This window comes from Hyaena hyaena, unplaced genomic scaffold (genome assembly GCF_003009895.1).
Source record: "Hyaena hyaena isolate Hyena2069 unplaced genomic scaffold, ASM300989v1 scaffold_134, whole genome shotgun sequence".
In the NCBI taxonomy this organism is placed as follows: domain Eukaryota; kingdom Metazoa; phylum Chordata; class Mammalia; order Carnivora; family Hyaenidae; genus Hyaena; species Hyaena hyaena.
The window spans coordinates 1,248,863-1,276,784 of NW_024080766.1; the positions used below are offsets into that span (position 1 = coordinate 1,248,863).

The 27,922-nt window shown below is 64.5% G+C and overlaps 1 protein-coding gene and 2 long non-coding RNA genes across 3 annotated transcripts; 1 reads left to right on the forward strand and 2 right to left on the reverse strand.

Moving 5' to 3' along the window:
* Positions 1-13,528, forward strand: LOC120235635. Its single transcript, XR_005529471.1, has 3 exons — positions 1-88; positions 676-961; positions 13,237-13,528. It is a non-coding gene; the product is annotated as an uncharacterized LOC120235635 (long non-coding RNA).
* On the reverse strand, positions 7,173-27,922 carry LOC120235636. Its single transcript, XR_005529472.1, has 3 exons — positions 27,913-27,922; positions 19,372-19,386; positions 7,173-7,579 (listed from the first exon to the last, which is right to left on the reverse strand). It is a non-coding gene; the product is annotated as an uncharacterized LOC120235636 (long non-coding RNA).
* IRX4 (iroquois homeobox 4) lies at positions 7,183-16,565 on the reverse strand. The gene is made up of 6 exons (XM_039238039.1): positions 16,544-16,565; positions 11,637-11,770; positions 10,948-11,199; positions 10,151-10,263; positions 8,940-9,268; positions 7,183-8,547 (listed from the first exon to the last, which is right to left on the reverse strand). The coding sequence occupies exons 1-6, from the start codon at positions 16,548-16,550 to the stop codon at positions 7,724-7,726; spliced, it is 1,659 nt and encodes a 552-aa protein (XP_039093970.1). The 5' UTR covers positions 16,551-16,565; the 3' UTR covers positions 7,183-7,723.

A 27,922-nucleotide genomic window follows, 5' to 3' on the forward strand; every position in this document is an offset into this window, starting at 1 on the left:
CTTGAACCGGAGGACTAGAAAGAGTGACCTCTGATTTCCAGAAGCTTGGGAACAAAACCAAAATAGCGACACGGTTTGTGTCCCTGGGGTGAGCGCTGGGGGCTCGGGAACCTGCTGGCCACCACTTCCTGGGGGCCTTCCCCACAGCGCCGGCCGCCGAGCTGGAAATGGGTGAAAAGTTGCAAACACGCTGATAATCCACCCTCATCGGCCGCCTGGGCCACCAGCGGTGGGGGAAGTAGAGGTTCTGGAATGAAATCTAGATAAGGGCAAGTAGCCTGCTGTGGGGGCGGGGCGGGGGAGGGGACGGCCGGCTGTGAGGGCCGGGAGGGGGGCGGCCGTCCACTTTGTCCCCAGGGGCCAGGGGCCCCTTCCTGGGGGACACGCCCTGCTCCCCAGATGTGGCTCCCCCTTGGCCACCTGTGTGGTCTCTGCACCTGGCAACTGTGCTCTCCTGCCATGGAACTTTCTAGGCTCGTGTGCTAATGAAAACACAGGAGAGGTGAAGTGTGTGCCACTAAGGCGCTGTCCCCTCCATGCCCACAGTGAGCGCCTCACCCCTGCAGTGCCGAGTGGCACGGGGTTGCCGGATCCCGCAGGCCGGGCCCCACTGGGGTCATCGGTGTCCCTTGGCGAGGCCACACTCACCGGTTTTTCCTCTCTTTTCACTTCCAGCCCCGCCTCGGGGTGAGGTGACAGTGAGCTGCACAGAGGGAGGCGGCCTCTCCTGGGGCAGGAAGGGAAGGAGGAGAGCAGGGCGCCACCCCTCCCTCCACGTGCAGGCTTGTGCGACCCTGCGGCCCCTGCCTCCCTCAGAATTGCTGTGGAACACCTTCCCCCCACCCCTGCAGAGTCTGGAGAGCAACCCTCAGGGGCGGCCCCCACCCCCGCAGCCCTCCCTCCACAGAGTCTGGAACAATCCGCAGGCGCGGACCCCTGCAGCCCGCAGTGTCCCACACAGGTGAGCACCACACACATGACTACTTTTCACTGCTAAGGGCCGGGCAGGAAGGGCCGGCTGTGGCCCCTAAGTCCCGGTGACCTCCCGGCCTGGCCTCAGCGCCCCACCTGTCAGGGCCACCCGTCCACAGAGATGGGGCCACCTCCCTGTTCTCAGGGACGGATGGGGGCGTCCACCACATACCCACAGAGCAACGGAAGCAGGGCTGAACCCAGGGCCGCCCGCGGTGGACCCTGATGACCCAGAGAGGTGCCCACGACAGCATGTGTGTGCACCGTGCCACGGGAGGGCCTGTCCCCTGCTCCCGGACAGTCCTGGGCCTGGAGGTGAGCCCCCACGCTCCGGCCGCTCGCCCACCTACTTGTGGGACGTAAATTATGCTCTCGCCCCAGGCGAGTGTTGTTGTAAAGCTGGAGTTTGTGTTCAGGTTGATTATCTTGAACTTGGGCTAATGTTCCATGAAAAGAGAGTCTCTATCATCAAATTCATTAATTAAGGTCCCATTTGCGGGCTGATTGTGCATGGGCGTCACTTGTGTGACAGGGAGGCCCTGCTCCCCGCCCGTGAGGCCACTGTGAGCGCTGGGGCCGTCTCCACGGGGCAGGGACACGCTCCTCGGTTCCAGCTCAGCTGGGGGGTGCACTTCGAGCTCAGGCTGGGGCCTGGGGTGGGGGTCCTGTGACCAGGGGGCCGGCCAGCCATCGCTTCCCCGCGGAACTGCGTGCCCAGCGCATTGCCCTCTGGTGTGCGGGAGCAGGGCTCGGGGGGCCTGGGGCGGCCTGGCCGCTGTCCCGTGACCCCGGGCCCTGTTCCTCTGCTTCGTCTCCCCCTGCCCCTCGGCTCCATTCCCTCCTCCTCCTCCGGCCGCTCCTGGGTCTCTCCTCGAGCCCCCAGCCCTCTTCGGGTGCAGCAGGCTTGCTCACCTCCTAGGCAGGCTCTCAGTGACAGCTCCTCAGCCAAAGGCGCTGGGACCCTCCCTCCCCCCTCCCTGCCCCTGCACGGGGACGCCACAGCCGCGTTTCCTGTGGAGCAGCATCACCTGACCCGCGGGTCCCCCAGGGCAGTCACCGTGGTCCAGCCAGGGTGCCCGAGGGGCGCGAGTCCAAGCCCGGCAGGGACGTGACCACACTGCTGTGCCCCTCTCCTGCCCCGCGGCAGCCGCGTGTTCACACGCACCATCTGGGCTATTCCCAGAAATGCTCCCAATTTTACGAGCTTCTCTCTGGGTCTTCCTCACACAAGATTCCCTCCTGCTGCATCCAGATAGGTCACTAGCAAATGTCAAAGTGTCACATGAAAACCACATTTCCTTTGTCCTGGGGTTTGTCTCTGCTGCCTGCAACCTGGCGGATTATTGGATATTTGCCTTCCATCCTTGGCTGCCCCATGTCAGGTGGGCCTGAGAGACTTTGGCAAACAGCCCCCACCTGCCTGCACCCACCCCCCTGCACCCACCCACCTATGTCCACCCACCCACCTGCACCCACCCACCTCCACTGCCCGCCTGCACCCGCCCGCCTGCACCCACCACTGCCTCCCGGCCCTGCCCTGGGAACTGGGGACTTCCTGCGCAGGGGCTGCAGCAGGGGCCTGAAGCCACCCTGCTCGCTGCCGCCCTACGCTCTCCCTGACCCGCGCCCCTGGCGTTGCTGCCGCCTCCTCCTTCGCCCACGCCCCTGGGTAAAAGCGTCCTGTCCCTCCTGGCGCCCTGGGCTCTGGACCGGCCCCTCCCTGCACCGTCAATGCTCTCCGTCCTCTCGCCCCATCTGTCACAAAGGCCGGCGCCAGGCTGGTGGTGGGGGTGGGGGGCGTCGTTCCTGCAGGGCAGGGGCTAATGGGGACATAACCTGCTCCCTCAGCCGCCCCTGGCCAGGCCCGCCGACGCCCCGCACGAGTGTTGTGCGCGGGACCCCACCAGGCTTGACTGGAAGAACATAAGGGTTGTGCTTTCAAAGTAACGCAGCACCTTGAGGAGCAAAGGCAGGGGGTGCTAGCCTGGTGACCCCCCATGCCCCTGTTCTACGCCCATCATGGCTATTTCCCTGCAAGATTACAGTCCCTAAACCGCACCGGCAGCCCCGCTCAGTCTGGCCCGCACCCACGCCGGGAGCGGTCGGACCTGCAGACATTCGGCTCCTCTGGGGCTCTGCGCGGGATGACCACATCCCCGTAAGGGACACAGAGTCACAGCCGGCTTGCTGGAAAGAGTGGTATTAGCCACCCCACGTGGGCCACGGTTCATGCCAAGCTTGCAAAAGCCCCTTCTCGCTCTAATTCCTGTTTTGGGCACTCGGGGGCTCAGTTCATCAAGGCTCTTACCAGGTGGGGCTTCTGGTCCGGAACTCCAGCCTTCGTGGTCACACTTCCTTGGAAGTGGCAGCAGGCCCTGGGGGAGGGGGCCCCGGGGGAGGGAAGACCTCCCCCCCCCCTCCGCCGGTGAGCTGCCTGCCCGCCTCTTACAGCCCCGCCCCAGGGCCTTCCAGGTGGTGCCCACCCACTGCACCCCAGCAGCAAAGCGGGGGCGCCGCCTCTTGGGGCTCACCCAGCGCGCAGGGGCCGGGCTGGTCCTGGGACTGCAGATAAACTCTTCACCCCTGGGCCACAGTCCTCCAGGGAAAGGGCAATTTTTTCAGTTTCATGGAGCCGACGCCAGGCATGCTGGAAGGCAGTCGTCCCTCCCCCTTTCTGCTCCCGCTTCCCTGCAGGCTCCTCCCCACCCTCCTCCCCTGCCTTCTCCTCCTCCAGGCCCCACTCTCCCCACAGGGCCTGAGACAGGGTCAGATGGAAAGGTCATGACGTTTCCTTCCCTGGGCTTCACCGCCTTCCCACCACGTGATCCTGGCTGAGGGGCTTTCCAGATTCTTTGGCTTACTGGCACCAAGGGGACAAATACCCTGGCCGGTGTCACTGTCACTGTGAGGGAGGGGACCGCATCTTCCTGGCACCCGGGCGGAGAGTGCGGAGGGGCGGGGACTCCCTCTGCCTCAATTGTACCAGCTGGAAGGAGGCACGTCACAGCGGCTCCCCTGGTACCGACGGCTGCCCGCTCCAATCTGGGCTGTCCCTTCACTGGAAGGCCTGACCGCCATGAGCAAGGCTGACCTCACGGGTCTGCAGCCTGGGCGCCCACACCCCACGAGAGAGGCCTCGTCTGGGCGCCGGGGACACCACGTGGCCAGCCAGACGTCTGCAGGGGCAGCCAGGCTCAGGTTCCCTTAATCCGCGATTATCTGCCTTAGGAGACAGGGGGTCCCAAGCATCTTTCCACTTGAAAGTCCTGGAGCTTTGGAAGATCTTGTTTCTGTCTCTTGTTTTATGAGAGAGAGAGAGAGAGAGAGAGAGAGATGTGGACAGAGCATGGAGAGGAGAACCCGCAGTGGGTAGGGCTGAGGCGCGAGAGCCGGGGAGGCGGGCAGGGGGCGGGCGCGGAGGGAAGGCGGGTGGCACGAATCAGGCACAGTCTCCAGAGGAGGCCACCGCTTTAAATCTTAATTGGTTGCCTTTTAAATATCATTTAAGGACTGGTGTCCCTGCCTCTCTCTCTAGTTAAGAAGGTGTCATGTCAAACTCTATTACCTTGCTGGACGTGTCTCCCTTAAGTTAAAAGAAGCGGGGGGGGGGGGCAGAGAGGGAGAAAAAAGAAAGAAATGGAGGCATCAGCGGCAGTTTGAGGGTCGATAAAGCTTTTAGATTTGGAGACGTTTTCCGGGAGCCCATTTCCTGCGGCTAAGAGTTGTTAATGGAGCTTAAGGAATTATCTGAGACTGGGCCGGCCTGGAGCCGTATATTTCCCCCGCACCGTTTCCCTGTCGGGTCTGGATATGCTGCTGTCAGACTCGCTTAATGAAAAGTAACGCGCCGCTGATTACAGTTTTATTTGGGCTCTATGTAAAGAGCGCCGTTAATTTAGCATCCCTTCCTTGGTGTGTTTGAATTGGCCACGCCTGAATGGCTGAGAGCGCGGGTCCCCAGTGCCCCTTCCCTGACAGCTTCCCCGGGAGAGAAGTGGGGCCCCCGCCCCCCAACCGCGACCTTTCCCTTAAGCGCCGACTCTTAGAATCCAGGTCCGGTCGCCACCCTCCCCTCCCCACTCCTTGCATCCTGTCCCCTGCCCCCTGACTCGCCGAGGGGATCTCCCTCCCGACCCCCACCCGGGTGCACACAGGCCAGAGGGTGGGTAAGGGTGCCTACGGCCAGCCTTCCAGAGTATTCTCCCCAAAGGTAAGGGGGAGGTCTAAGTGACAGCCCCTGGGGGACGTGGCCGAAGACCTCGGCCCCACCTGATGTCTTTATTTCACACAGTTTTGAAGACGAATCAAATAAATCTCTCCCAGTCAGCACCGCCAAATCTGGGGGCTCCTGCAATGCAGGATTCTGACCTCGAGTCTGCAGGGACAGGTCCGGCTTCCTGCCCCACAGACCCTGCCCAGAGTGTGAGGTCTCAACGGCGGCGGGAGCCCTCTGGGCCCTGGGCTGGCTGCGGGGGGAGGCGGGAGGCGGGAAGGAGGGGCTCCAGACCCAGCCGTGTCCCCGAGGCCCCCGCCACCGTGCCAAGGGCCCAGGCCACGGGCCCCCCAGCCCCTATCCTGCTGGCCGCACCGCCTGCGTCAGCGAAGCCTCATTTTTGCTGAAAATGCCTGGCTTTGTCTGGGGCTGGGCTGGGGGCGCGGGGGCAGCCGCCCTAGGCCGCATTAAAATTCCTGGCGCCCCAGCCGCGCACAGCGCGTCTCCCTCGAGACTCCACTTTCGCTATTACTGTCAAGTACCCTTGACTCTTTATTTTTGCCCTTTTATCTATTACAACTAATTCGAGTTCTTTTGCCCTTTTCAGTCTAAGACGTGGGCTTTCTGCAAAGCCTCCCCCTGCCAGCGAGCTCTCGGAGCGCGGAGCCTTTAGAAATTGAGGGGTTTACTGTCAAAATGAAAATTTCACTTCAAATTATCTTGGCTGATGCTCGCTCGCCAGGCCGGGGGCTCCCGCCGCAGCCTTTTGACAGGCACATCAGCGGCGAGCTTCCGAGTCTCGATAATATCATCCAAGAGAGCCAAAGTCAATACGGTGACAGCGCGCGGGCGGATACAATCCAATTACCGCGCGGCCGGACAGGCCTGGGGCTCGGCGCCCGCTCGGCCACCCGGGGTCCCGGGCTGCCCCCTTCACTCAAGGGCTGGGGTTCGAGGTGCGGTCGCTCGGGGGCCGCGGCCCAGCGCTGAGGGGTACGGGCGAGGACCCCGAGACCGGCCTCTGGCTGCGCGCGCCTCGCGTCTCCCGCGGCCAGCTCGCCCCGACACTCGGGCCCCCGGACACCAGGCCCGCCCGGGGCGGCTCCCCGGGGGCTCGGGACCCCACGGGGACCCCTGCCCAGTCCCAACCCTCGCAGGGAGAGGCCCCGCCTCGCGTGCCCCCCCCCCCGCCCGCCCCCAGGCTGCCGGCCCCCGCCCCCTGGCAGCTTCGCCGACTTGCCGATCCGTCCTTCCCCAGGGCGCCCGGGAATGCAACCTGGCCCGGCAGGGCCCGGGGCCGAGCGCGGGCCGGTGAGGGCGACCCCGAGGGCACAGGGCGCAGCGCTCGCCCGCCGCCCTCCAGGGGCCCGCGCGGGCCCCGCGCCACCGAAGGGAGAGCCCCGCGAGCTTCCTCAGCTCGGAGGTGCGGGCCGGGCTCCTGCGGGGAGCCGGGGGGGGGGGGGGCCGGGGGGAAGCGCGGACCCAGGGGTGGAAGCGGGTGGAACCCGGGCGGGGCGGGGCACGCCCCCACCCCCAGCCCCGCCTTCCACCCGCCGCCAGCTGAGCGCTCCCCGCACCCCGGCCCCCCGGGGACGCGGCCCTGGGCTCTCCCTGCGCGGACGCGGGTGCGAGGCGGCGGGTCCCGGACGGAGGGGGGGCGGGGACGCGAGCTGAGAGGCGGTAGGAACGCAGTCCGCGCCCCCGCCCCCCGCTCCCATGGTTCCAGGGAAGTTAGAAAGTTTAAAAGTTATTCTAAGCTTGCAAGGGAAACCTCTCAATTTTCTCAAAATTGTGGTAGTGGGGGAGGGCCTCTCACCCGCTTCTCCACAGACTCCGAAAATCCTGAAGGTGTGTGTAACGTTCCTTTAAAAGGGGCTTGGCCTTGCGTCTAGGCCTCGGGAAAGGGCAGAGACCGCCGCCCACTCGGCCCTGGGGCCACAGCCCTCCTCCGCGCAGACCTCACCCACCGGGGCGTGAAACGTGTCCATTTTGCAATGCAAACACCATCACTCGGTTTATTGGTTTTGTTATATCAGCCTCTGAAGCAGGCAATTATTGGTGTGAACATACATGTAAAAAAACGTAATTTTATCGAGTTACGAGTGTGCAACAGTGTAAACGAGGTGGAAGTGCTGTTGTGGAAGGTGTGCTGAGGACAACTCAGAGGGTCAGCAGGCCGGGGGTCTTCGGAAGGAGCACCGCACGCCTCAGACCCCGAGGAGACGGCAAAACAAAGCGTCAGGACGGAAATGTCCGATCCGTGTAAACTTTGGGACGTAAACTTTATGCTTCAGGGCGGCCCCCTTCGGCTCTGAGGGCAGCCCTGTCCGGCCGGTCCCGGAGCGGAGTTCGGGCGTGGCCTGGGCCAGCGCAGGTCCAGGCGGGGTCGGGGGGCTCGTCCGTGGCCGGGGGGGGGGCGGGGGGGGGCGGCCGCCTGAACTCTGACGCGCTTTCGTCCAGCTTTGGAAACTCGGTAGACGAGGAGTCTGCGGCAGCAGGCCGCAGGCGGCCCTCGGCTCCCGGGCACGGGGCGGGCCGCTAGGCGCAAAAGGGCTTGCCCCCCGCCTTGGGCGCGGCCAGCAGCTCCTTGGCGGAGCCCGCGGCTGGGGCGTCGTGCGGGGCGCTGGGCGGGAAGGCGCGCGCCAGGGGCGTCGTCAGCACGTTGGCGCCCGTGCCCAGAGAGCGTCCCAGCGGCCCCGGGTCCAGGAGAGCGCCCTTGGCGGTGGCCCAGGCCTGGTTCAAAGTGCTGTGCCTGAGGATAGGGTCATGAAAGACCCCGTCCACCCAGTTTCTGAGACTGGTTACCGGGGAGTCCTGGTGCCTGTCCAGGGCACCGGTGGGGGCCGGCGCCGCAGGCGAGGACGACGCAGGAGCCAGGGAAGCGGCCGCAGGGGCAGCGGAGCCTTGGCGCTTGAGCATGCAGGAGGGGAACTCAGTCTGGCTCAGGGCCGTGGCGGCCGCGGTGGCCGTGTGAGCCAGCGACCAGATGCGCGGCTTGGCCTCGACGCCCGCCAGGGCCCCGGCCGGCGCGAAGCCCAGCTTGGCCTCGCACGCCTGCGCGCCGCCCCCAGCGCCGGGCTGCTGCTCGGGCCCAGACGCCGCGCTCCGGAGGCAGCTTCTGGCCCTCTCCAGGTCCGGGTCCAGGGTGGCCGCGCCGCCGGCGGCCAGGGGCATCCGGAGGGTGCCCGAGGCCTCCTTTCCCTGGGCGCTTGGACCGTCAGGCGCGGCGGGGATGCGCTCCAGACCGCCGTCCAGGGGCTGGAAAGGCGGCTTCAGCTCGCACTCGGGGGGCTCCGCCTCCAGCGGGTCGAAATCCTCCAAGTCGGTGAGCTCTAGGTCCTTCTCCTCCTTGCCCACCGACTCTGCGCGGGATAGAAAGAGGGGCGGGTGCAGGAAGAGAAGAGGGCGCTACTCCGGACCCCACTCCTCCTTTCTGGCTCTGCGACTGTGGTTATGGGCCCCACCCCCTGAGCCAGGAGAAACACCCACAGCCTTTCTTCCTCGGATCAAGGGGAGAGGGGGAGGGGAGGGCGGGTGTGTCTGTTGTTTTAAAGGTTAATTTGGATTTCTTTAGGCCTGTTCCCGGTTACCCCAGCAGGCCCCCATGGCCAGCTCTTTCATTTGTTGCCCAGGCGCTGAGTGTTCGCTTTTACTACCCCTCCCCACCCCAGGTTCAATGTCGAGAGGTCCTAGAACCCAAGAAGAAGCCACAGGGAGTCCCTGGCCAGCCTTAGCATTGCCAGCCTCCACCCACCTTCATTCTTGGTGCTCTTGAGGGGCTCCTCCCTGGCTTCCTCTTCGCCCCCTTCTTCCTCCTCGCCCTCCGCGTAGGGTCGCTTCTCATCCGCGCATTTGTTCCTCGGGGGCCACGTCATCTTGTTCTCCTTCTTGAGGCGCCGGCGCGCGTTGGCGAACCAGGTGGAGACCTGCGTGAGGGTCATCTTGGTGATGATGGCCAGCATGATCTTCTCGCCCTTCGTGGGGTACGGGTTCTTGCGGTGCTCGTTCAGCCAGGCCTTGAGCGTGCTCGTGGTCTCGCGCGTGGCGTTCTTGCGCCGCGTGCCGCTGTCCATGGTCCCGTACCTGCAGACAGGCTGGCCGGTGGGACGCGGGCCGCCACCCCTGCGCCGCGCGCGCCCGCCAGGCCCACGCAGGCTTTCGGTCCCCGTCGTGGGAGTGCGTTTACGGTAAGACCTGGATCAAACCCAGGCGCCTCGACCCTCGCCGCTGCCCAGAGGCACAGCCTTTTGTGGCCCAAGATGTTTGTATTTGATTAGACTTTCAGGGAGCCTGGGCTCCTTCCTAGCCAGAGTGGAGTGCGGACTCAGGGCCTGGCCAGGCCTCTGTCACCGAACATCGACATCCATTTCTTCGAGTTCCTTTACGGGCCCCTCTCCCAGCCTTTTGACCTCTAAACCAGGAAAGCACATCACAGAAGTGTGACCCCAGCTACATAACGGCCGTGGGCAGGAATGGTCATTAGTGTCCATGGGGAGAAAGCGTCCAGATGGCCTATGTGGACTTTCTGCAGTTAAATTTATAATTGTCACCCTGCTCTCCCCAAGATGGGCCATGCGTCTCTGGGTGAGCAGACTAGACTCCCTTCTAGTTCCCACCAAAGGGAAAATGGGCTGGGCTCTTGGGTGGGGTGGGGGGGGAGCCGTCTGAAGCCTGGGCAGCGAGACCTGACGGCCCCCAGAACCGCAGCGAGGGCTTTGGGGGTCCAGACAGCAGAGGGAGTGGGTGCGGAGGGGCTGAGGACGCATTTTAACCCCTGTAGGTCAAGGCTTGCCAAGGGGGCGGGGCTCGGACTAAGGCAAGGTCAGCGGAAACCTGACCCGAAAAACGTCCCTTCCAACCTTTCACAGACGGAGTGGGGCTGCGGGTGGTGCGCAGTTTGATGACTGAACGGAGCGCAGGGCCCGCGGGGGGCCGTGAGGAGGGGCTCCGTCCTTGGTCCCTCACCTGTCGTAGGGGTACTGGCCCAGCGCCGGCTCGTAGGGGTAGTAGGCGGCGGCCGCAGCAGGCGCGAGGCCCGCATGCGCAGATCCCGGCGCGTCCTTGGAGTCGAAGCCGTTCTGTAGGATCCCACGCGCCTGGGGTCGCAGCTTCCAGGAGGCGACCCAGCTCAACCCCCGCCCCCCAGGCCCCCTGGCTTCTGCACGCTTTGCACAGACCCCGGGGCAGCTTCAGAGGCACCCCCAGCCCCGAACTCTTTCTTGGGCCCAGGATGGGAAGAGAGGACGAGCAGAGGGGGGGCGGGGAGGTCGGGGAGTAGAGAGAACGAGGCTGTAGGGAGACGGGGGCGGAGAAGACAGGTGGGGGCTGGGGGACGGCAGAAGGGAGGAGGTGACGCGGACCAGAGAAGGGGACCGCAGGGGGGAAAGGAGAAAACTAGGGAGGAGCTAGGGGGAGCCGAGGAGGGGGAGGGGAGGAGAGGAGGGGCGTGGTGCGGGACCGGGAGGGGGAAGGGGGAGACCGGGGGAGGGGGAGGGGGAGCTCAGCGGGGGCGGGGGGGGGTCCCGGATATGGGGCGGGCACGGAACCGGAGATCCGTCTGGGCAGAACCCCAACCCCGGCGGCTGGCCGTGTTCGAGGAGCCGGGCTGGGAGGCGCAAAGTCGAGGACGCACCCCCTGCGGCGCGGGGTCCAGGGCACTCGCGCCCGGCCTCGGGCGTCCAGGGAGGTGGGCCGGGCAAATCGGGGGCAGGGGCGGGGCGGGGCGGGGCGGAGGACGGTTTCAGATAATCCCCTCCCCTTACCAGCGAGTAGAAGGCGGACGCCTCGGAGCCGTAGGTCACGTAGTTGCCGTAGCCCTGCGAGCCGCCGTACGCGCCCCCGTACACGCCGAGCGCCGCCGCCGAGCTGAGCTCGTGGCGCGCGGTGGCCAGCAGCCGGCTCTCGTAGACCGGGCAGTAGACGGGCGCCTGGGCCGGGGCGGCGGGCCCCGAGTCGGCCAGCGTGCGGCCGCCGGACTCGCAGCACGTGCTCAGGGAGTTGGTGGTCATCAGGAACTGGGGGAGAGAGAGGCCGCGAGGAGGGGCGGGCGCCTCGCCCAGGGGACGCCGCCCCACTGCCCCGGGGTGGTGCCGTCCGCGCGCGCCTCCTCCCGCCAGGAGCCCGCTCGGCCAGGCCTCCTGCAGCCCCTGGGGCCCCAGCCCCCCCAGGTCCCGAGTTTTCACGCGCACCCTGGGGGTGTGTGTAGGGGGTTCCCAGGGCCGCGCACGCCCTCCTGTGCCACGTCTCTCCTGGGGTCATGGTGAGGGCCAGAGAAGGCCGGAGAAAAGGGGGGCCCGCACGTCGTATCTCTCAGCGCCCCTGCCCTCCCCGGGGCTCGGTGCCAGAAGCGCAAGGCCCGGGCCCTGCTCTCCGGGAAGCGACACCGGGTCGCCCGCCGCCGCCCATCCAGCGCGTGCGGCCGCGTTCCCCGCACCGTCGCGGCCCCCCTTACCTGGGGTGCGGAGGAATAGGGGTATCCAAACTGCGGGTAGGACATGGCGGGGGCGGCGGGCGCGGCCGGCGGGGTCCTGCGCGCGGCGGCCGGCGTGGCGCGGCCGCTGCTCCGGGGGCGCCGGCTCCTAGGCGCTGGGAGGGCGAAGCGGAAGAGCGGGTTAATTCGTGCACGCGCCCCGCAAACTTTTCTGACCCGGGAGGAGTGTGAGCCGCGGCGGCCGCACCGAGCCGTTCAGCCGCACATTCCCGAGCCTCGAGGGGGCTCTGGGACCAAGCGGCCTCGCAGCGGCGACGCAAATACATATTTTGCAAAAAATGAAAAAAAAAAAAACAACCACCGAGTCGCGCGAACCCACAAGTCAGACGTGCCCGGCTTTAAGCGGCGGGGCCGTGACGTCAGCCACGCGGCGCAGCTCGGCTGGGCCGCGGCCTGGGGGTCGCCCCGGCGTCGGGCCGCGGGGCTGGGGGCGCGCAGGCCGCGGGGCCAACGGGCTCTGACAAATGGATTTCATCCGCGGAGTCAATACCGCCCCCACGAATGCCGTTTCTCCTTAGTCACCGAGGAGGGGAAGCACTTTTAATTAGAAATTAATTAATGAGCACCTGCTCCTGCCCGCCCCACTGTAATCATTAGTCTCAATTACAAATGAGACACGTGAAGGGACACACGAGTGCGTCTGCACCGAGATGTAATCAACAGTTAAAATTAGCCGGGCCGCGCGCCCCGACCGCTGTGTCACCGGCCACCTGCTCCGCCCCCCGCGGGTTCGAACCCGGCTCCGGGGCGGGGTTCCGGAACCAGACGCGGCTGCCAGTGTCCGCGGCCGGAGCACGGACGACACGCTCCCAGTGTGCGGGGCCTGGGGCCTTCCCCGGAGCCGCCCCCTCCAGGCCTCGGAGGCCCAACTGCTGCGCGGCTCTCCGACTGTCCGCCCTCGGTCCCCTGGGAACGCCCCCCTCCGCCCCCCGCCCCCGCGGGTCCTGTGAGTCCTGCGCGGCGAAAGGCCCTCCCTTTCCTCTTCTGCCCTTTCCGCCGGCCGCCCCCTGCCCCACGCGGCTGAACCCGGCCCTGCCAGACCCCCCTGCGCGCTCGGAGAAGCCGGTTTCGGCCGCAAGGCTCCGGGGCCCCTCGCGCTGTGCTGGTTCCGCCCGGCGACCCTCGGGGTTAGGTGCGGGGGGTGGGGGGGGGCAGGGAAGCGCTGGGATGCCTTTCCCTGCCCGTCTTGCATAGCTCTCAGCCGGGGCGTTCGGGGCAGTCGGGGGCGGGGGGACGCCCCTGCGCCCACCGCAGGACTTTCCCTCTGGTCCCGGTTCTGGGACGGTGCCCAAATACCAAGCGGAGGCCAGCCAGCACGCAGGCTGCAAAGGGGCGCCCGGCAACCCGAACTGGCCCCCCGCCTTTTATGCCGCCGCCCTCCAGGGCCCCCCACTGGCTCGCGCCCGGCGCTCTCGGCCCCCTCGGCCCCCCGCGGTCGGCCGGGAGGGGAGCTGTGCTCGGCGGCGCTGTGCAGACTTGCTCGAAAGATTCCTGGGTTCAGACCTGTGAATCGCCCCAGGGTCACCCTCTAATTAATGATGACGTTCTCCCCTCTCCCCAGCTGCAAACCTGCCTCCCAGAAACGAAATCTGCCCGCTCTGACAGCTCGGTTGAAGGTGATTGATGACTATCTGGAGACCACAGTGCGCATCATATAATATCTGCTGCGTAATTGCTTTAATTTACAGATGAAAATACGAGCTCTCCGATCGCGCTGAACCACAGCCGGCCACGTCCGAGCTGCTTGCGAAGGAAAATCATCGGAAATAATGAATAGCCGCTCCATGCAAATTATTCAGACAGTTTAAGCGTCTGTAGCCGGGAGAGATATATAAAGAACACGAGTCAAATGACATTAATAATTGTTTCTGAATTCTGTATTGATCTCGTGGCGGCCGTGTTTATTTCTTTCTCACCTGAATTGCTAATATCACCTTCCTGTAAATAATAAGAAACTAGCCACCGGGGCTTCTCGGGCAGAAATGAATCTCCCCGTCGCCCCCCCCTCCTCCGCTCCTCCCCTCCCCCATCCTCCCTCCCCCCAATTCCTTTCAGTTTCCCCGGCTTCCGCGGAGGCTTTTCTGAACGTCCTCCCACTTTCCATTATTTATTGTTTACAAACAGCCCGCTCTCTCCCGGTAACGAGGTTTGGGTGAGGGAGGGGCGGAGCGGAGAGTGGCCGCGGCTCGGGGAGGATGCGTTCGGCACCTCCCCCCCCCCCCAGGGCCCGACCCCCGCGGTGGGGAGCGCGCGGCCGGCGGGGAGGGCAGCCGCGGCCAGGGCCCCGCCGCTCTGCGGCCCAGGCTCTGGCTCGCAGCGCCGCACCCCAGGCCTGCGCCCTGCCTTTCCTTCCCCGGGCCGGAGCTCGCGGGAACGGCACCCCCAGAACACGCGAGCATCCACCTTCAGAGCCCGGGAGGGCACAGCCCACCAGCTGGGGCCTCTGGGGGCAGGGGGGCCAAGGCCTTCCTTGGACCATCACTGCAACGTTTCTCTTTCCAGCCTGAGTGCATAAAGAGACGCCCCCAGTCCCCACCCGCTAGCCCGGTTCTCCTGGGCAACCCTGGCTCCTAACCCAGGAATCAAGCTCACCTACTACCTTGCGAAGCCGCTGCTTCCTCCGCTTCCTCCCCGCTCCAGGCCTGCTGCGCCCGCACGGCCGCCTGCGTGGGGAAGCTCGGTGCTGCTTTGAGGAGCCTGGCGACCTGGCCACGGCTCACCCAGGCCCTGCTGCCGAATCCTGGATGCTGGGCCAGCCAGGCCTGTCTCCAGTCTGGAGCACACTCCCGCATGTCTCTGACACCCTGCGCCCTGGCTGAGGCCGGCCTCCCGGAACCGACATACTTTCTGGGTTATCTTTGCCCCATAGAAAATGCCGGAATAACTCTCCGAGTGCCCTTTCCCGCAAGGCCGAGCCTTGAGCTGAGGCCCCGGGGTTTCCCTCCGGGAGCAGATAGAATGGGAGTGTCAGCATCTCAGGTACCATCAGCTAAATGCTTCCGCACAGGGGCGCATGCCAACCCTGGTCCCTCGAGGGACCCTCGGTTCTGAGTGCACCCCTGAGAGGTTCCCCAGGGGCCGGGCAGCAGCTCAGCTTGGGTGAGGCGCCCCCACTAGCCTGTTGAGTGCGGAAGGAGCCCAGCCGAGGGGGCCTGCGGGTGGTTAGCACCAAACGTTAGAGGCCTACGGGTCGCCCTCTTTGCCGGGGGTGGGGTGGGGTTCTGTAGGCCGCGGAGGGCCTCTGGGAGATAGGCCGCGCCCTAACGCCCCCCCCCCGCCCGCTCCCCGCGGGGCCTCGCTCCGAGGCCGGCTGAGGCCAGGCGATCCCGGGCGGGTCCCGGAGTCGTCCCCCGAGGCCACCCCGTTCTCCGCGCCGAGAGCCTCCGGGAGCTCTCTCCGGCCCCAGGAAGTTGACCTCGGGCAGAGGGCGGAGGCCAGCCCTGGGGCGCCGGTGCCCGCCCACTGCCCGCGGACAGCCGGGCGGGGTGTGGGGCTGCAAGGCGTTCTGGATGTCGGTGGCGCCGAGGTCGGCAGGTCACTCCTTCGCGGCCGGCCCTCCAGGTCTCGGGCGAAGTCAGGCGGGCGAGCTGCAGGCAGGCGCGTTGAATCCTGCTCCCGAAGCGCCTCCATTCCCGCCGGCTCGCTCCGGCTCTCCCGCCGCGCCCCCGCCGCCCGCCCGCAGGGCGCCGCCCGAGCGGGAAAGGCGCCTGGTCGGGGCGTCCCGGGGCAGGCCCGGCTGCTGCCCCGCGTTGGCCCCCGCGCCCCGCGCCGCCCCCGCACCCCATTTCCGCAACTTGCAGCGAACGCGGCGGCCTCTGGAGACCACAGCGGCCGGCGGCAAACTTTGTGCCCTCGGGCGCAGGAGCGATCCCCGCAAAGTTTGTGCAGCCAAGCCCACTCCCTACCTGCGCTGGGGGCGCGCCCGCCCGCGCCGCTCGGGCGCCGGGGCCGCGGGGAGCAGCGTGCAGCCCGGGACGCACCGGGGAGTCGCCGCAGTCGCCGCCGCCCGCGCCCCTCGGCGGCCGCGCGGAGCCTCCGCCTCTCCGGAAGGGGGGAGGGGTCTCGGAGCCCGGGGCGGGGGCGGGCGCGGGGACCTTGCCTACCTGCGGTGGCGCCGGGCCGCTACCGGCCGCCCGCGAGGGCTCTGCGCGGCCGCTCGGCGCGCGCGCTCCGGCGGGGAGCAGGCGACAACTAATGGAGACATTTCCAGGCGGAGCACCTGGCGAGCGGAGCGCGCCGGCGTCCCCAGGCGCCGCGGTCGTCAGCCGAGCCCGCACCGCCGTGACGTGGGCGAGCGAGCGCGCTGCTCCCACCCGGCCGCCCATTAACGCTTTCCCCCCGCGGGCGCCGCGCGCTTGCCAACTTTCCCCTCCGCCTGGCCCGCGCCCCGGGTGCGTGGGGCGCAGGAGCGGGCACGGGGGGCGCCCTGGGGTGGGGGCAGGGACGCCGGGCTCGGGGAAGACGACGCAGCCGCCACGGGGCAGCAGGAAGGCAGGCCGCTTTCATCTGCCAAACCCTTCAGGGGCTGTTCGGCCGCCCCCCCCCCCCGCGCCCCGCTGTCTGGGGCCAGAGCACCGCGCCCGAGCCCGCCTCGCTGGTTCCTCGCCCCAGTCCTCCTGAGTCCTGCGTCCACGGCGTCCCCGCGCCCCGCACGGCTGGCGGAGGGCTCGGCTGCGCGCAGGGAGCGCTCAGGCCCGGGCTCCGTTCCCCACACGCCCGCCCACAGCATCGCCCCTTCGCGCGCGGGGAGCCGGCGGCGGGGCCTCTGTGAGGGCGGCTCCTGCCCACTCTGCTGTGGGGGTTGGTGCTAGGGCCTGGGGGCGGGGGTGGCTGTACAAAGGGGACAGTAACTGCTTGGGGGCCAGCACCTGCCATCTGCTCAGGACTGGGTGGCCTGACCTGGTAGCTTTCCAAAGGCTGGCTTGCACTGCTGCTGGGCCGCGTCTCCCGCCTGGGACACACCTCCGCCTGGAAAGCCAGTGGCTCCCAAGACCTGAGTCCAGGAGGGAAGTCAGTCTGGGTGGGCCCCGGGCCCCTCAGCCAGAGGGGCCTCTTGCCCTGCACCCCACCTCCCCATTGTTTCGAAGAATGAAGTCGTTCCCCTCGGATCTGTGGCCTTAGAATGACGTTCGACGTTTGTTGACTTGGATAATGTCTGGAAAAGTTATTTGCTGTCCTTCCCCGTTTTCCCTTCCAAGCTCCGTGCAACGGCTGGAAGACGATGCCCGCTCGCCTGCTTCCACACGGCCTGCTGGGTGGTGTTTGTCTCCAGGGCTCTTGCGTGCCTCTGTTTCCCCCACGGGGCAGGAGAGCCAGCCGTCCTGGCTCCCCGGCCCCGCCGCTGGGAGCTGCGGGAAGGACACGGCCTTGCTGCCTGGGTCTGCTCTGGAAACGCGGAGGGGGCCTCAGATGCGCTCGGGGCCTGCAGACACCCTTTCCGACCCTGGGCTGATTGAAGGGGGTTGTAAGAGGGGCGCCCTGTTTGTAGGGGCTTCTGGAAACATCCTCCAGGGTAAGGCGGGGGCCTTGTTTGGTTCTAGCCGGAAGGAAGTGGAGGCAGGGCGCAGAGGGAGGGGCGGCCGCTGTCCAGCCGGGAGCTTCCTCCTCCCTCTTGCCACAGGAGGGTGTTGGCAGGGCCCGGAGGCCACTGGGGACAAGCCAGGCTCCCAGCAGAGCCTCCCGGGACTTAGATTCTTCGCGTGGCTACAGATAAGCGGGCTGTTTGTGTTTACAGCCTTGATCCGGAGATAGACGCAGATTGCATTCTCTCTGGCCCTGTGGCGGCAGCCGGTGGCAGGCAGCGGACCTCTGAGAAGCGCCAGGGCCCAGTCCGTGGAGCTCAGGGCAGCGGGTGGCCTCTGGAGTGTCCACAGCCGGAAGGGCACCCGCGTCCCCGGAAGCGGCACTTCCCTGGAAGGCGGGCCCAGCAGTTCCCCCGTCCTTCTCTGGGGGGCAGGCCCTCCCTTCACTAGGCTCCCTGAAAGCCCACCTTTGAGTCCCGTCGCTTGGACGCTGCCAGGCCTGGCCTTGCCCAGCTCCCCGGCCAAGTGGCCTCCGCGGCCCCTGGCTCCCAGGACGCTGGGCCGCGCTCCCGCCCGCGCTCTGCGGAAACGGTGGAAATGCTCCAGGTCTTGCCCAGGGAGCCTGGCAGGGAAAGTCCGTCTTTGGCATGGGACTGACTGCTCCACACAGAGAGCCGGTCCGCAGCCGCAGCCACCTCTGAAGGGCAGCGGCCCCCCAGGCCGGCCGAGGGCAGCCCCCGGCTCTCCCTGCACAGGGCCGAGGCCAGGGGCTGTGCCCACCCCGGCCCCCACCTCTGGTCCCTGTGGTCGGGACTTGCTCCCTGGTGGATTCATTGTCTCTCAATCGTCTTTTGTTCGTGCTGCTGGCAGGGCTGCCCGGGTGCAATCCAAGCCCGTCTCCGTGCCCCCGGGGCCTGGCCCTGCTGCGCACCCCCTCCCAGCCTGGACGTTGCAGCGACATGCAGAGGCATCTGGTGGAGAACGTGGGGCTGGCCCGATGCGGCCTGCTGCCTGCCGGCACCCAGGGGCCTGCAGCCACGGACCCCCTCCCTGGGGACCCGTGAGGGGCAAGAGGCTTCTGCCCAGGTGGGGGAGGGGAGGCCACAGCCGCTCCTGTTTACAGCCCGGGCGAGGACGGCCTCTGAGGGATCACCTGGCACACCTGGGCGTGGGGTCCCAAAGATGCCCTTGTCCTTAGAAGGGCCTGGCCTTCTAATGGCTCTGTGGCCAGACTGAGCCGCAGAGCAGTGTGGGGCCCGATCCTGGGGCTGGACAGTGCAGAGCGACGTCGTCCATCTCTGGAAGGTTCCCGGAGGAGCTGAGGCCTGTTCCTGGTTGGCCTGGGGTGCAGGCCGGTGTTCTCCCTCCCCGTCCCTGGCCCTAGTGCGGGACCCAACTGAATTATTTAAAGCACAAAGTCTGAGTGGTTTCTTTTTCAAAGCAGCGTGGTGCCAGGGTCAGGGACAGCGACCTGGCCCCGGGACAGAGGTGCCTGAGGCCGCTACGCGGGGCGATCGGAGCGGACGAAGCTCCGCTGCCTCGTCCCCCGGGAACAGTGCCCCGGGAACAGCCTCCTTTCCTGCCCCCTGCACCCTCGTGGGCTTGGAAGGAGGCCCGGGGAGCAGCCGCTGGAAAGTTTTTCTTTCTCCTCATTTCAGAAACACGGTGTCACGTCTGCGACACTGAAACGCACCAGCAGATTTTAGGGAGGTTTCTATTATTAAAAGTGAGAGGCTATTAATTCAGACACTGTCTGCAGTCTGTGTGGTTCAATGTGAAATGTTTACCTGCTGCGGGCTGCAGTCGCGGCAGCCACACCAGAGGGAGTTACCGTAAACCTTAGAAAGAGGGGACCGCAGACGCTGCGGTCTGAACGTCATGTCTGAGTCCTTGACGGAAGAGTGGAAAAAACATCTTCCGAATGGAGAAGAAACTTAAGGCTGGGTCCTATGTGCACGAGCTTGGGGCGGGGGTGGCCCCATCGGCTGGAACTTCCAGCAGTAAAGCCCGTGTTCCCCGCAGAGGAAGGCTCCCTTCTGGACCGCCGTGTTCACGTGCACTGCTCAGCAATCGCACACAAATTGTACCTTCACGAGTGGAGGTGATGAGGTGCCATGTGGCATTTGCCCAGGCCGCTCAGCAGGTGAGGGAGAGGTGTGGGGAGCCGGCCGCACCCGGGCCACCCGGCTCTCCCAGAGGCTGCTCTGGGGCTGAGATGCCATTGAGACTGGGCTGCTGGCCTCTCCTGCTCTCCTCCCCGGACCCGCACCCTGACGCTGACCCTGACCCTGACCCTGAGCCTCACCTTGCAGCCTGGGTCTGGGGAGGTCTGTGCGGACTCCGTCAAGCAGCGCCCCGAGTCGGAGCCCTTGCAGTTAGGGGCCTTTACCAACCCTGGCCGGTCAGCCTTCCTGGTGTGCAGCGGGGGGCCCTGACCTGCCTTGCTTTTCGCCGTCCTGTGGGCACGGTGCGTCCCCTTCGAGGGTGGCCGGGAGAGTTGCTGGCCACCTAAAGAAAGCAGACCGCGTCCTCGCCGCCTCCCCGGCATCCAGGGAGCCTCACAAATCCCGCCGTAGACTCAGTGCAGCTGGCGGAGGCCAAGCGGTGACCGGTGTGACGCACAGGCTTTTAATTACTGTGGCAGCAAATCCTACAGGGATGTCCTCCAAGAGGCACCTGATTTTTATATTAAAAAAAGCCATTTCAGAGTATTTTTGAAATTCAATTAATTGAAGGCCCCAGATAAAAGGAACACATTCTTAATGGCTATAAAATAACCCCGAGGGAAAAGTGGGAGCCACAGAGCCCGACTTCAAAGTGTGACAGAAATACTTACTGTTTTACTTTAAAAGTATCCAGATCAATGACTCAGTCAAAGCCACTTATACATTTAGCAACCTTTTCATTTTCTGTGCAACAACGGCGGAAAGAGGCACTCTTCGGGCCCGCGACACGAAAGCTCTTGGCAAGGACTTGTGGTCACCACGCTCAGCCAGAAGTCACAGCTGTCCCCTCTGGGAGGCCTGACCCCCAGCACGGGGCTCAGGGGAGCCCCTCACAGGGGCCTGACAAAGAGCCACGGCCCCGGGGTCTCTCTCAGGTCTGGAGGGGACACGTCCACGGCCGAGCCGTGGGCAGGCGGGTCCCCTGGAGGCTGTGAGGCAGACCCTGTCCCAGGCATCTGTACAGCCTCTGCTGGCTGCTGGCCATCTGGGGGCTCCCGACCCCCTACTCGGATCTCTGTCTTCAGGTTCACACGGCGCGCTCCCGGGGCGGGGCCTGGTGCCTGTGTCCAAAGTTCCCGTTTCCACAGGGACTCCTTCATTTAGGGTTACGGCCACTCACTCTGGCACAATCACATCCTGATCGCACCCACGATCACCTTGTTTCCAAACGAGGGCGCGTCCTGGGTACTGGGGGTTAAAGCTGTGAAGTAGGACTTTTGAGGGGACACAACATAACAGGAGTCTGGGAAGGCTGGGTTTGTTTCTTTAGAGTGACCTCACCACCGCCGGCAGGTCCAGGGGGGACCCCACGTGTGTCCATCGGGAAGGATGGTGTTGCACTCTTTGTCCCTAACTTCTCAAGGCCTCTTGGGTCCCTTCCCCCCACCTGAGTATGGCACAGCTGTGTTGACAGTGAGCCCCAAACTGTCCCCCCGAGTCTGGTGCAGCTGTGTGGACAGTGAGCCCCAATCCATCCCCTGCCCCCCGAGTCTGGTGAAGCTGTGTGGACAGTGAGCCCCAATCCATCCCCCGCCCCCCGAGTCTCGTGCAGCTGTGTGGACAGTGAGCCCCAATCTGCTCCTGTTTGTTTCCTTTATTTTATTGCCATCGGACAGGCTGTAACCTCGCTTTATTTCTTTGCCCTCATCCCCTTCCTCCTGCACTAGAATGAGTGCTTCCGAGGTGTTGGGGGCTTAATGTAAATAGTCAGTGCACATTAAACACACAGTAGAGGCTTATGAGTGTTGAATAAATGAGGGCGTGTGGGTGACATTCTTCACAGGAGGAGAGCCGAGCAGAGAAGAGGCCTCAGGAGAGTTCTTGCGTGGGGGAATCTGTTCATGTGGGAGGTACTAACGGAGCGCCTTCCATGTCCAGGTGTCCCCTGGGACTTTGGGGGTGCACCGGCGGACAGAAGAAAGAAAGGCATCTGCCTGGGGAGCACACATGTCCTCAGAGAGAGGCAGACCAGCAATCAATGGAGTGAATGACTGTGCAGACAAAGGAGCTCACTAAATGCGAGGTTGCACACCTGTGCTGGTAATCTGGTGGAGCTCACTAAATGCACCAGTGCACACCTGTGCTGGTAAACCAGTGGAGCTCACTAAATGCGAGAGTGCACACCTGTGCTGGTAATCTGGTGGAGCTCACTAAATGCACCAGTGCACACCTGTGTGGGTTATCTGTTGCTGCACAATTGCAGACTCAGCGGTGAGTACTGCTTCCTGCCCTCACTTCCGGGGACCAAACACCTTCTCTCCCGGTGCCGCTGGCCTTCCGTGGACCTCCCTGACGTCCACTCCTGCTCAACTGGCTGTGAGACTGCAGAACCCTGTGACCGCGTTCTCTGACCTCTGACTCTCATGAGGTTTCAGCAAAAGGCTGTGTGGTCGTGGGAGGCACGGTGGGCTCTCCTGGCTTGATCTCTCTGATTTTCCTTGTTCCCGGCCTGCTCCATCTTGCCTCTGGCCAAGGACTGCGGGGGGTTGGTGCTGGGCGGTGGGGAGCTGGCGCTGGCGGCCCCTTGGTGCCATGCTCGGGATGGGTGCCTTGCCTGCTGCCTGAGGGCACCGGACCCCATGACTGTCTCTGGCTCGCCCCCCCCACCCCCGTTCCTGCTCCCTTCCACCTGCTGTGGCAGACGGTGGCACCTGAGCTGGCCGAGGCTCCTCCAGGCTCCGTGGATGGGATGGCGTGCTGACCTGGGTGGGCACACTGAGAGCCACAATCAGCCACGATTCAGCCACTGTGTGCTGGAACTGTTTGTTACGGCAGCTCGACCTCTCCTATCTGACTGCTGCGGTTACTCTTTTAATCATATTATAATATAATTGTATATTATTATGTGGTTGTGCTATAATGATAAGTCACATAATTATAAATTCAAATTGTGTGTTATTACATAATTATACATTACAATATAACTTTCAATACAGAGAAAGTACCTAGAAAGAAGCACTATCTTAAAGAGAAAATCTAACCTAAGGGCAAAATATACAATATACAGGCCACGAAAGGCAGGAACTAGACTACGTGCCCTTTCACGGCTGCCATGCTCATGAGAAGTAATGTTTTCAAGAAAATCGCTGAACTTACCCATGAATATTTCCTATTTATGAGCGTTTCTGGTGCCTCCCCTCCCGCCCTGGGGCCTCTCCGAAGGACCAAGTGTCCACACAGTATGGCAGCCGGTTGCTCGGTCGGGGGTGTCTGTCGGCCTGGGAGTCGGGGACACTAAGTAGCCACTGCACCGGCCGCTGGTGACAGGGGCCACAGTGAGCGTGGGGGAGGGAGGGCTGTTTTGACAGGTTTGAAGGATTTACAGAAAAATAATGATGAGATAGTAGGCTGCAGTTTAAACTAGCAGACCAAAGCAGCAAGAACCAGGGAAATTCCACTGTGGCCTGGATCTATCAAAATCTTATTTCTTGTAGTTTAGGAAGAACAGAATATTTAATATCATAACATTAATAGTAAATAATAATATGACATAATATGTATTATTATTGTATCTAATTTTAATGATTCAGTATTAAATGACAACATTTCCTATTGTTGAGGGTACATTTGACTTAACAGAAATATTTTATTTTGTTAAGTAAAACCGCGTGGTGGGGAGCGGGGCCCGAGACAGCGGACGCCTGGAGCAGCGGCGCGGGTCAGAGAGCCTGCTGGCCTTCTTTCACTTTCTTCTCTTTCTTTTTTCTTTACATTTATTTATTTTTGAGAGACAGAGAGAGAGAGAGAGAGAGCGCGCGCAAGTGGGGGAGGGGCAGAGAGAGAGGGAGACACAGACTCCGAAGCAGCTCCAGGCTCCAAGCTGTCAGCACAGAGCCTGACGTGGGGCCCGAACCCACGAACTGTGAACCATGACCTGAGCCGAAGTCAGAGCTCAACCGACGGAGCCACCCGGGCGCCCCAAGCCTGCTGGGTTTCTGTACGTTAGAAAAGAACAGGAAGCTTGTAAACGTGACCAGAGGTAGTCTGTGGCCAGGGTTCTCTGCGCAGATTCCACTGGTGTTTTCCGTGACAACCAATGGAGTGAGGTTACGCGGTGATGACGTCAGTCCTTCTGGAAATGAGGTTTCCTTCTCCATGTACTTCCTCCCGGCATCTCCCTGGACCCCGGGGGTCCTTGTGCCTGACACACGTCCGCGGAGGTGGTCACCTGACCCGCTCTGGGCGTGCTGCTGGCGCGTGCGCGTGTGGGGCGGCTTGCTGCGCCACCAGAACAACACACTTGTGCGCCACACTTGTGCGCCCACCAGAACCACGCGCGGCGGCTGGGCCAGCAGTCGGGGCTAGTCTGGCCGTGGGGTCACCCTGCTGGACATGCTTCTTCAGAGCCTCGGCCCCACAGCCTGGCGTCCTGAGAGCGTGCGTTGTGCCCGTGGGGCCAGCCGTGCTGTGGGTGCCAGGGGCTCCCGACGGCCCGAGCGCAGCCGCCGCCCAGGGCTTGCATGCTCTTCCAGTCCCAGCCCGCTGACGGGGTCGCCACCATGTTTGAGAGCCTGCGCACACAGGTGGTATCTTCTGACGTCGCTCCCAGAGCCTGGGGTGCGGGGGCGGCCCAGGGCTGGGTGGGCCGCTCCCTCCACAATCAGGGACCAGCTCAGCTGTAGACCCGCCTCCCTTCTTGGCATGCCTATCAGGGCTGGGGCCTGTCCAGTGCCCGGGACCCCTATCATAGCCAAGGCTCAGACCCCCTCCCAGCAGGGCTGTCCTGCTACCTGCAAAGAAGCTGTGTGGTGTCTGGTCCTGGTACAGCAGAATGCTGGAAGGGAAGTCGACTCACAGGGCCCCTGAATCTGCGGAGTCCTGATCGGGGTCCCGGCCCCCGGAGCAGGAGGCTCACAGCCTGGTTGGACCCCAGCTCACACCCTTGGGCACGGTGCCGAGGGGGCAGACTTGAGATGGTGCCCACGGGGCCCCGGCTCACTCCGTCTCCCCCACCCCCACCACACACTGGGACTTGGTGCCCTTGTTATGCCTTGTTGGGAGGGGGAGGGGAGAGAGAGGGTGGCCGTCATACTGGTCAGGACGGGGCCTCTGCAAACACCAGGAGCCTTCCCCCGTCGGCCCTGGGCCCGGCTGGAAGAGGCGGCGTCTCATTTTGGGTCTTCCGACCTTCACAGTTCAGGTGAGCGTCTTCCGCAACATTGAGAAAAGGCTGCTGGTCTTCTCTTTAATTCCTAGTTTCTGTGGCACTGGGGGCCGGCGGGGGGACTGAAACATCGTGAACACTGGGAAATTTCTATGCGTAAAACTTTCAAAACACATTGAATTGGTACTTTGAGACTGTGCTTCTTGCCCAGATTTCTCTTTGCAGCCACCGTAAGACAGAGATGCCCACGGGGGCCCTGCAGCCGCCTGCGGCCGTCTGCAGCCAAAGGCCACGGAAACCAGCACCGCGAATTGTACGGGGACAATGTCCTCATAAGCAGCCCAGAAACAGCGTGCGGTGCTCAACCCAATAACGTTTTCAGGGTTTCTCTGTGGGCCCCAGCAGCCCGGTTCCATACGGTGAGTTCTGGAAGGCAGGCAGGCGCCGCGCTGTCAGGGAGCGAGTGAGCCGCCTCTATCGGCCGGCGCTTCAGGCACGGGCTCAACGGGGAACCGACATCTTCCTGGCCTCGCTGCCTCTCAGTCTCCTCTTCCGGTTTTGTGTGCTTGCCGCTGATCTGCTTGCTTAGGTCTGATGTTGCCCTTGGGCGGCCTCTCCCCATGGGTCACGGTCTTCGGGGGTCCAGGTGGCACAGGCCACACGCCCAGACGGCAAGTGCTGGGCCCTTGGGACGGCGGGCTGCAGCGTCACCGTCCCTTGTCCTCAACCGGTGACATCGCGGGGGCCTCTCGGCAGCGGCGCCACAGGCGGGGAAGCATGGCGGGCAGGTGTGGGAAGGCCTGGCCGGTGGGGGTCCGGGGCCCGGGCTGCCCTCCGCGCGTGCCCAGCCTGGCTCCCAGAGGGCTGAGGATGGAGCCCGGCCACGCCGGACCTGCTCCCACTTCCACGGGCTCCAGACCCTGTCACTGAGATGCGTGGACTCTCCCACATCCGCGGCGGGAGAGGACCAGGCTGCGGGGGACGTGGTGGGTGGAGCTGCACACGCAGGGGCGGGTGTGGACCTATGGGTGCCAGACTCTCGCGCATCACTTCCACTCTTAACCCAGAGAATCAGCTCGTAGGGCACGGACACCCTACTCTCCTCTTTCAACCCCACATTTTAAATCTATTCCTCACGGAAAATTCCAGGCATCCACAAAGCTAAAGAGGACTAGAATGGAGAGCAAGCAGGTGCCCATCAACCGGTTTCAAGGATCATGCGACTTGGGGCCAGTCCCACCCGCGTCCCTATCCTGTCTGCTGTGGAGCAAGCTCAGGGCGTTTGGGTGCAGGTAAGAGGCAGCGGCGTGTCCGTCTGTCCCCGGGGCCGTCAGGCCTAGAACAATAGCCCTTCTCCCCAAGTGCGCAGTCGGCGAGCCCTGCTTCCTGGTTTTCACCCGGTTTGTCTTACCGTCGGCTGACGGGCGCTCCAGCGCCTGAGCCAGCCCGCGCCCCCACGTGTGATCTTCTCCACGTGACACTCACTCTTGAAGTGATGTTTTGCTGCGTAACAGGATGTGACTTCCTGCCACGGGATCACATTCTGCTCTCAGGACCCCTTTCCCAGGACCGTGCGGGGTTTGCTAGAACGACGCACACGACTCCTGCCGTCACCGCCAGGACACGCTCGGGCCCCGTGTGCCACCCAGCTGCGAGAGCCGGGCCGTGGGCTCCTGCCCCTCCCCCCCCGAAGTGACCTGGGGGGGGAGTTTGAGAAACAGGGATGTATAACCCTTGCTGTCAGGACCCCGAACCCCATGGCTGGGCGCCCGTCAGGAGGGGCTGCAGGGTCCTCGGTCAGGGCCGGCCCAGCTGGCGGCCTCGGCCACACCTTCCTCCTTCGAGTCCACGGTGCTCCCGCCTCAGTCCTCGCGGGGCTGGGTGTCCCCTGGGCGTCTGCCAGGACCCCGCGTGGCCAGCCCGTGGCGGCCGGAGGAGACGGGGCATAGGGGCCGTGGGGGGAGGCCGACAGAGAGCCACCTCCCTTGGCTCAGCTCTTCCGGAAGACCCGGTACCTGTCCTTCCACACCCCACCAGAAACAGCCACGAGAACGAGAGGGAACCTGCCTGGTCCCGGCTGTTCAACCCCCCACGCACCTGCGCGCCCCGGACGGGCGTCAAGCAAGCGGAAGGCGGGGCTGAGGGTGCCTTTGTCGGCCGGGTGCTCCTTCCTGTGTCTCTTCTGATTCCGGAGCGAGCTCTCCCGGAACGACGGCCGTCTCTTCTGAACCCAGTGGATTTTATGGTGCTCAGAACTGTTTTTCACAAGCACCTCACTGGAAAAATATTCTTCAGTAGTGCCTGCCAGCATGCTGACGTATAAAAAGAATTGAACGCACTCAACGACTTTCCCATGGTTTAATCCGTTGCCCCACCTCTGAGAATTCGGGAGGGTCCAGACAATAACCAGAATCATATTGTGGAGAAGACCTCCATCACGGCTGCGCTCGGGGCCGGGCCTGAGACACACAGGGTCTGTGAGCCCCGGGCCCAGAGCACAGGCCCCCGGGGCCCCGAGGCTCCTCCCCGGCCAGCCCCGGCCCCGGGGAGAAGCAGGCTCCCCGCACGTGTGTCTCAGAGGAGCGACGAGGAAATGCACCCCCCCACCCCCGCCCTGGTCTGCCTGTCCGTGCGCCCTGCGTGCGGATGGACCCTGACCCGCCCGGGCCAGTCGCCCCACCCCTCCTGCCCTGTGACTTCCGGAGCGCAGCGAGTTATCAGTTGTCCTAGGAAACCACCCTGAGACTTCTCCCAGACCTCCCGTGGGCCGGCAATCTGGACGAAGCCCACGTGGGGCCTGGGCTTAGGGTCCCCTGTGAGGCCACGAGCCGGCAGCCGGGGCGGGGATCCTCTGGAGGGTCCGCGGGGGGAACACCGGCTCCCAAGGTGGCTTACGCGGCTGAGGCCGGGATTCGATCCCGCGAGGACTTGGGGACTAATGACCTCAGTCCTGCGGTGGAACAGCAGTGTGTGGCCTGAGGCTTCTGCTGTGTTTGGTGTGTTGCTGTGAGCGGCCAGGCCCCGCCGCCCACACCCAGGACAGGCGGCAGCGGCGGGGAGGGGGGGGTGAGGGCCCGCACCTGCCATGCAGTCTGCTCACTGTGATGGGAGGGAAGTCAGCCCGGGGTTCTGGAAAGAGTTCTCTGTGGCAGAAAGACATGGAAGGAAAGGGCCTCCCCTTTTGCCAGATGTGGCCTCATCTGGAAGTGACCCCTGGCATGAGAGGTGTTAGTGCCGATCGGGGGCCAGGGCCCAGGGAAGGCGGGGAGGTGGAGGCGGCCGCCTGCCTGTGGACGTCCCGTGGTGGGCGTGACGAGTCCACCTGCGTGTGTGGTGCCAGGGGTCCTGACCCCCAGCCCTGCGCCCACGCTCCTGAGCTTGCTCACTCGGGGCTCG